The 8,930-nt window shown below is 42.0% G+C and overlaps 1 protein-coding gene across 3 annotated transcripts; it reads right to left on the bottom strand.

The window, feature by feature from the left end:
- Positions 1-933: 933 nt before the first annotated feature.
- elof1 (ELF1 homolog, elongation factor 1) lies at positions 934-5,915 on the bottom strand. Of its 3 annotated transcripts, none has more exons than XM_031897779.1 (4): positions 5,203-5,268; positions 3,683-3,830; positions 3,381-3,451; positions 934-2,286 (listed from the first exon to the last, which is right to left on the bottom strand). In XM_031897779.1, the coding sequence occupies exons 2-4, from the start codon at positions 3,796-3,798 to the stop codon at positions 2,222-2,224; spliced, it is 252 nt and encodes an 83-aa protein (XP_031753639.1). In that variant the 5' UTR covers positions 3,799-3,830; positions 5,203-5,268; the 3' UTR covers positions 934-2,221. The 3 variants fall into 3 exon arrangements, with proteins under 3 accessions (XP_031753639.1, XP_017947489.1, NP_989011.1); XM_018092000.2 differs by lacking the exon at positions 5,203-5,268 and adding an exon at positions 5,016-5,111; NM_203680.1 differs by lacking the exon at positions 5,203-5,268 and adding an exon at positions 5,863-5,915 and having other exon boundaries at positions 937-2,286.
- Positions 5,916-8,930: the final 3,015 nt, after the last annotated feature.

An 8,930-nucleotide genomic window follows, 5' to 3' on the forward strand; every position in this document is an offset into this window, starting at 1 on the left:
TGGAAGCAGAACAATGCAAAACACAGACTGATAATTATATAAATAACATTAGTCTTATACTTAACCAGTATTATGGAAGCTGTTACCTGTCTGAGACACTGAGACATCAAAAAGTATAACTATTAATTCTAAACAGGGTTCTCTTGTCTTTTTGTATTCCTACCCCTGAAAAAAGGAGAGAAGGCCATTAGCATAGAAGAAAATTCATAACATTTGCCAGGAAGATTATATTATTTATAAACAGACATGCATATTATATATATATTTTTATATATATACACACACACAAAATGTTCTGACATCCCCAGGGGATATCCCTTATAGTTAGACACAGAAGCATTGGTTAATCAGCACCGTGTTTAATCAAAGGCATCGTGTCTTGAACTTTATAGTTTCTCTTCCATTTTTTTCAGTGAAATCTATCTCACTTTGTCCCTTTCCTTAGAAAGAATAAAACATAATATGCAAACATACATAATCAGTGTACATGTGTAAGGGTAGATTGCCTAGCTGTCTGGCCCCCACTAACCACAAATACTGTGCTAATTATGACTTAGTTCTGAGCTATTTATGTGGAAACCTCCCTGGTTACAATATAGCCCCTGGGTGGCTGAGGTGACACAAGAGGTGGCTACATGTCCCATTATTTTCAGCTTTTTCTGCCATTATGGATGGAGTCTATAAAGCGTCCTTGGCACTTGTACCGGACTATCCAGCTGGAAACCTGGTTAAACCCTCCAAAGGGTTTTTATGAGCCCTATCCTGTCCAACGGCACCATAGACACTGCTAAATGACATACTATAATCCACTCTGGGAACACCCGACAAGTTACATACACCTGTCGGCACAAGTTTCACCTGCCCAGCGCACACAGTATTTCAAACAGAACTAGAAGGAAAATACAAACACTAGAAATGAGAACACAGAAGTGAAAATGAAGGTCACGCAATTTTGTGTTTAATAAAAAATAACACTTTTTCATCCATTAGTAACAGAATAAAGATTTGCTTCCAATTTTCCAAAGTATCTAGAACAAAATCCTACTAATTATTTACAAAAAAAAAATGGTATTAGGGAAATTACTATACTTGGGGGAAAAATCAGTATCATTGGTTATGATTTTCTTTATGATTTAGCTCAGACAGACCCCACTCTGCAGCTGTCTCACCTTTACTGTACTTTTGGCAGTGAGAAAAAAAAAAAATACAAAATGTGCTGGAAAAGTGGTTAAGGGATGAAAAAAAAAAAAAATATTCTACTTGCCGGATTTCCAAACCGATCTCTCAATTATTCAATGAAATAAAATAAAAACACTTTTTTTTTTTTTTTTACTTTCAGCACATAAAGGGGAACTTTTAACAATGTAATCTCCATTTCATGTAAATAACAGAAAGAGACAGACTGCTGAGAGAGGGAGCATGGATAGTTACTTGATTGTTTTAAAACCTGTACATCATTTATACCAATTACACTTTCTTAATTTCGTGAGCTCTCCAATGGGTTTTCGACCTTCCTAAGCACCGTTCTACTTAAAACACTAAAAGCCCAGCAGCCAATGGCAATGAAGTAACTGTTTGCAGGCAGCTTTATCATTTAATATCCACCCGCATTTTACAGAGAGGTGTAATAGAATAGACTATTAACCTTTCCCTGGTCAAAAGACCATAGAATGCAATACATAGTGTTTACTCTTACACACACTAAACTTTTCTAATGGAAAAAACTCCTTTAGTATTCTGATAAACAACGCCCTATGCCTAATGCTTTTATGTGCTACCGTTTAATTCAAATATAATGTATTTTTAGACAGACAGGACATGCCTCATCTGAAAATGTGCATTTAAACATAGGAGAGAGGAGCTGCCATGCTGCATACTTTGGGAGAGATGACCAATCATTTTGCAAGTACACGCAAGATGAAAATAAGTCATCAGAGATGGGGAAATGGTATACCATTCTGCTGAGTGCTTGGCTAGACTTATACATGGATGATATTCTTCAAGGTAAAAAGACAAATACATCCCCATCTATATAACTGGTTTTAGCAGCTGTGGTCCCTTGGTGTCAAAATGCAAAGGTCAGTGGTGGCCAATTCCATATTCCCCAATGTCACGTATGAAACACAATGGCTAGTGTCCACCTCTCAAGAGGTGTATGCATGAATAAACCGCTGGCAGCCACAAGTATGCTGGGCTAGGTGGCAGCAAGAAAGGAGTCCTGCTACTGGTTAGCAGCTTCACAGGCGTCAATCCAATCACTGTAAACATCTACAGGCTCAGAAAGATCTGATCAATGGGGGTTAAGGAATACATTAAAAACAGACACTGAAATAATATACTATAATATATTATATGCACATATATACATATCTAAAATAATAAAAATAATATAGGAAAAAAACTTTTTAAGCAAATGAAAACTAGTTAGATTAAATTTCAGTATCTAGCCAGTATCTATCTCCAACCGGTTTCACTTGTAATGGCGAAGACACACAGAGCTACTAGTAGCAGCTACTTGTCTTGCTGATCTTTTACTGATAATTGTCTCTATGTGCATTTTAGCAGAGGCAATTCTCAGCATTGTCTATGGCAGGGTATTTTCTGGTGTTTAGTAGCCGTGACAAGTAGCTGCTACTAAGTAGCTCCGTGTGTCTTCACCCTGAACCACGCTTAAGGGCTCTGGCACACGGGGAGATTAGTCGCCTGCGACAAATCTCCCTGTTCGCGGGCGACTAATCTCCCCGAGTTGCCATCCGAGAGCCATCAGTTGCCATCCCACCGGCGAACATGTAAGTCGCCGGTGGGATGGCACACGCGGCGGTGCGATTTCGGCAAATCGGCGAAGTTGCCTCGCGAGGCAACTTCGGCGATTTGCCGAAATCGCCTGCGCAGCGTGTACCATCCCACCAGCGACTTACATGTTCGCTGGTGGGATGGTAGTTGACAAATCTCCCTTGTCACGGGCGACTAATCTCCCCGTGTGCCAGAGCCCTAAATGTAAAAGTGTTGATAACCCACACAAGCTAAATAAGGGCTGCTAGGGCGGCTATTTGGTAGCCCCATGTAGACTGCTGGCCTGCAGAACGCTGCTTGGAATAAAACGGTGTCTCTGTGTTTCCAAAACTCGGCTCCGAGCTTGAGATTTAAAAATGGCACCTACTTTGAGGCCACTGGGGGGTCTAGGCGGTGAAGTGGAAAAGCAGCCCAATGCCACAATAAGTGAAAAGCAATATTTTGCTTTACTTGTCTTTTAAATAATTAAAAAAAAAACTAACCAAAGTAGACCAACTGCAAACTATCTTACAATATCACTAGTTGCAATACACTTTTAACTACCACCTTATGGCTGAGGTGACAACAAACACTCAGTGATAGGATACAGGTTATTGGAGTCTGGAACTCCTCCAGGCACACCGTACACGAAATGACACCCGTATTGCGCGATCGATCCCTGTGTGCAAGGAAAAGGGGGAAAGACAAGTGTTACACAGATTTACCGGCTATAGAAGGACTTCAGAAGTCACAGGGGTGTTTCCCCTTTCCCTTACAACAGACTAAACCATTAAACACCCCACCCCCTTGCTACTCCATCTCTCTGTATCTCTGCTAAGCCTAGCGTGAGCTCTGACCAAGCCACAATCCCACGGTGCACTCTCACCCCAGTGGAAACGGCTTTGCTTACATTTTAACATCACAGGACTTCTCGTGGTTACAGAATGGACATGTGAACTGGGTGTCAAGGTTCCCAGTCATCTTCTTCTTGGGTGGAGGCTTTCTCTTTGACTTCCTGCGTCCCATCTCTGCCTCTGGATTCTACGTATGAATCAAAGCTAAAAAAACAAACAAAAAAAAACATTTTAGCAGGTAAACATTTTTGTAAACATTCCCACAGGGACAACTTGGCTGCCTTGCCCACTTGGAGGAGGGGCCAAAATGCCTCCCCTGACCTCTATGTGAATCTTATGATATTGCTTGTCGGGCAGCAGTTGTGTGAAATCATTGTCTCCACACAGAAGGCATTTTGGAGCCAGCTGTATGGGCTAAAAAAAAAGGCATCAGGCAAGAGACCAAAATGGTAACATATGCCCACATTGCCCCCAAAATTCCCATAAACACAAGACATTTCCAGACCTGCTAGGCGATTGTTTCTCATGTGCAAGCAGGGGCATTACAACTGCAGTAGCTGTGTATATAAAGCTTAGCATCTGCTTAAACCTGCTTTATCCTAAAATAAATTGATATGGCCACCCCCATCCAGTTTTCCAAATCCCATCATCCCTCAGTGCAGGCTGGTTAATCAGATCCAGTGTATTAACTTGCAAAACAATACCCTTAAAGACTTTAGCATTAGAGAAGAGACTATATTCTCTATATATTATATATACAGACAAACAACAATGGCTGCCAGATTAGCATCAGTAGGGCATTTTGCTCCTGAAGCTGGCCATACACTGACCGAATTGGCAGCTTATTGCCCCGTGTGTGGGGGCTTCTGTGGCCCCACCCCCTGCTGATCTGGATGACTACTTTGTGACTCAAATAAAATGTAACAGTAGTCGCCTGTCCTCGGCCTGCCTTCAGCCTGCATCCTCCAATCCCACAATCCACTGCAGCACATAGGGCTGGGCGATATACCGTTTAATACCGAATACCAGTGTTTTTTTTTTTAAACTATATTCATTTTTCAGATACCGCAATACCGGTGTGTAAGGGCACTCACCCGTGCGGCCCGGTCTCGCGCGAGCGGCTTTTTGCCGCCCCTGGTAACTGGGGTGCTTCTGCCGCCTGATGTGAGTTTCTCAACTCGCCTAATGGCAGAAGCGCCCCTACACGCGCCCCGTTGTCCGTGGGATGTTGCGCGCACACACACACACGCGCGTCAAAGCGTGCACGTCCATGACGCGCTGACGGCGCCGGTTCTGCGCATGCGTGGGGGGTATTTAAAGCTATCAAACACCTCCTCCTGCGCTATGTTGTCTGCGGCCTTGCCTGGGAACTAAGCCTGCCTGATTTACCTTACGACTTTCTGTTGCCGATCCTTCGCTTGCCTGACTCTGATTTTCAATACTGCAGTAATTATTCTCTAATTTATTAGGAAACGGGGTTAACACCTAATCATGCATGGAAAAAAAAAAATACCGTCAAATACCGTGACACCGATATAATTTTGAAAAATACCGTGATATAAATTTTTGGTCATACCGCCCAGCTCTAGCAGCACACGTGACTTCAATAAGGAAAGGAACATCCCAGTGCAATGCATTGTGGGTTATGTAGTCCCTGCATGCTGTCTGTAAGCTGTGAAGCTGTTACAATCTGTAACATCAGTGTTTTAGTCCCTCCTCCCCTGCCGGGATTTCAAATGATGCAGAAAGAGAAGAGCTGTTTTGCAGCTGGATTTCAGCCTATAAATGGGATTTATTCCTACTGTTTGAAGGAACAGATTACAGTTAAAAGGTATATTAGGGGTTTCTGTGTTGTGTGGGGCTTTTAAGCAAATATTGATGGCGACCTGATCCTAAGGGCAAACTGCAACTACCCAACGCCTCCCTGAGAGAAAGGCGAATCAGCGATGGAGATATAAGCCCCGCACATAAACACCAACAGCTGCCTCTGAGATTCCCTTCGCTAATTGTTGGACTACATCTCCCAGCATGCCCCACGCAACTGTGAAAGCCTGCTGGGTATAACGCTCCACAGACACGCAGCTCTAGTCACTAACGTGGCGCCGACGTGGGCAAATAAACACAGCTACATGCGTGTAATGGCAGCCGCACAGGGGAAGGACAAGGGCAGCTTCACACAAGCGCGGTTCAATCGAACTCTAACGCGTATAATACCGTATCGGAGATTTCTATCTACCTATTTCCCGCCTGGTAATCCGCAATCTTCTTCTCACTGCGCCTCAATGCTTATCCTCCTCCTAACTTTCCAACTTCCGGTGACCACAGCGGCCTCCAATCAGCGGATCCGGAGCAGCCATTGCGCCCGCCTCCTGAGCGCTCTAATTGGTTCTTCGTGTTTAACAGCTGCGACGATGGTTGGCGGCACGGCCATGCCAATCGTTACGCGGTAAGCGATTGGATCAGGCTGGGAGATTATCCTAGCTCCGATTGGACGGATATTTGCAGCGTCACCTCAGGTACGGGTTGCTAGGGGGCGTGCTGGTTGCTAAGCGAGGCCTAGAACACGAGGGAAAGCCTCGCTGTATCCTATTGGTTGTTTACTGAAACGTAATGCCCGCCTTAGTACACATTGCTGTGGGGTTGCATCATTTGCGTTTGAATAAAAAGTTGTCCTTGTATTGTTTACCTTGCTGGTTTTAATTGACTAGTTATTTTAGCTAATTCCACTAAAACACACCTCCCAATGGCAACCATTAAAAATACACTATTATATAAAAAAGTAAGAGACGCAAGTACTAAAGACAGCTGAATTGCACTCATTTTTTGACTGAATACAGTAAAGCGCCTTGACTTGGGTTTATAGTAATGTGGCTGCTTATTTACCTAAGGGCACTCAGACTGGGCTAGGTTGGGATCCCTTATCCGGAAACCCGATAACCAGAAAGCTCCAAATTACGGAAAGCCCGTCTCCCATAGACTCCATTTTAATCAAATAATACAGAATTTTAAAACGGATTCCATTTTCTCTGTAGTAATAAAACAGTACCTGTACTTGATCCCAACTAAGATATAATTACCCCTTATTGGGGCAGAACAGCCCTATTGGGTTTATTTAATGGTTAAATGATTCCCTTTTCTCTGTAATAATAAAACAGTACCTGTACTTGATCCCAACTAAGATATAATTACCCCTTATTGGGGGCAGAACAGCCCTATTGGGTTTATTTAATGGTTAAATGATTCCCTTTTCTCTGTAATAATAAAACAGTACCTGTACTTGATCCCAACTAAGATATAATTACCCCTTATTGGGGGCAGAACAGCCCTATTGGGTTTATTTCATGGTTAAATGATTCCCTTTTCTCTGTAATAATAAAACAGTACCTGTACTTGATCCCAACTAAGATATAATTACCCCTTATTGGGGCAGAACAGCCCTATTGGGTTTATTTAATGGTTAAATGATTTCCCTTTTCTCTGTAATAATAAAACAGTACCTGTACTTGATCCCAACTAAGATATAATTACCCCTTATTGGGGGCAGAACAGCCCTATTGGGTTTATTTAATGGTTAAATGATTCCCTTTTCTCTGTAATAATAAAACAGTACCTGTACTTGATCCCAACTAAGATATAATTACCCCTTATTGGGGCAGAACAGCCCTATTGGGTTTATTTCATGGTTGAATTATTCCCTTTTCTTTGTAATAATAAAACAGTACCTGTACTTGATCCCAACGAAGATATAATTACCCCTTATTGGGGGCAGATCAGCCCTATTGGGTTTATTTCATGGTTAAATGATTCCCTTTTCTCTTTAATAATAAAACAGTACCTGTACTTGATCCCAACTAAGATATAATTACCCCTTATTGGGGGCAGAACAGCCCTATTGGGTTTATTTGATGGTTAAATGATTCCCTTTTCTCTGTAATAATAAAACAGTACCTGTACTTGATCCCAGCTAAGATATAAATAATACTTATTGGAGGTAAAACCATCCTATTGGGTTTAATTAATTTTTTGTTGATTTTTTTAGTAGACTTAAGGTATGGAGATCCAAATTACAGAAAGACCCCTTATCCGGAATACCCTCGGTCCCGAGCATTCTGGATAATGGGTCCTATACCTGTACCCACTCTCCTACTTCTCACTGAGAAATCTTCAAACCTGCCCAAATTGAACACAGATACAGGCAAGTATGAGGGTGTAACTGGGGCATGGGCAAGAATCACATAAAAACCCCATGGCAGATTGGCACTCAAACATTATCACATTATGGAGCACATCGAGGAAGAAGTTGGACCACACTGATTTACATGAATCAAGGAGTGTGTGAAAATCATTGTTTTGTGAAAATCATTGAGAAGCAACAAATGGCTTTTTGCCCACTGTAGTTCTCTCTAAGAGCAATGTTGTGGTCAAAATAACAAGTGTTTCTTGGTCTTTTTGCCAGTTCATTTAACCAACGTAATTTACTGGCTATAGAAGAACAATTGTGCAGTGCATTTTGTCACACACTTTGGAATCCAATCATCTGCAAATATTAGCTCATGTGACGAACAACGTGCCATGTTTTTCTAACCTTAAATTTAACCAAAGCTTCAGCAGTTCACCTGATATAATACCTTATCTAAACAAAGGAAGCCATTAATTCTCCAGAACATAATCGTCCTTTATCGCATTTCGCTGATAGCTGGCCTCACACATTGATAATCTCCACATTGAATTGTGCTCAAAACGCCCAAACTGGGAGTTTAAAAGTAAGACTGTTTGTCCTTGATGCTGTCGAGTCCAACCTAATGGATGTGTCGCTGGCATGTGTCATAGACTAAGGGTGAAGATACACTGAGCTACTAGTAGCAGCTACTTTTTTACAGCTACTAAACTCCAGAATATACCCTGCCATAGACAATACTGAGATTTGCCGCTGCTAAAACACACGTAGAGACAATTATCAGTAAATGATCAGCATTGTCTGTAGTAGCCATGAGAAGTAGCTGCTGCTAGTAGCTCCATGTGTCCTCACCGTAAGGGTGAAGACACACAGAGCTACTAGTTGCAGCTACTTGTCACAGCTACTAAATGCCAGAAAATCCCCTGCCATAGACAATACTGAGATTTGCCTCTGCTAAAACACACGGAGAGACAATTATCAGTAAATGATCAGCATTGTCTGTTTTAGTAGCCATGACAAGTAGCTGCTACAAGTAGCTCCGTGTGTCCTCACCTTAAAGGATCTCTGAATGGCTAAAATCTAGTATGTATGAGCAGGTTCATCAGAGAGCTAAACAGATTAGAGAT

Source organism: Xenopus tropicalis, chromosome 3 (genome assembly GCF_000004195.4).
Source record: "Xenopus tropicalis strain Nigerian chromosome 3, UCB_Xtro_10.0, whole genome shotgun sequence".
NCBI classification, from domain to species: Eukaryota; Metazoa; Chordata; class Amphibia; order Anura; family Pipidae; genus Xenopus; species Xenopus tropicalis.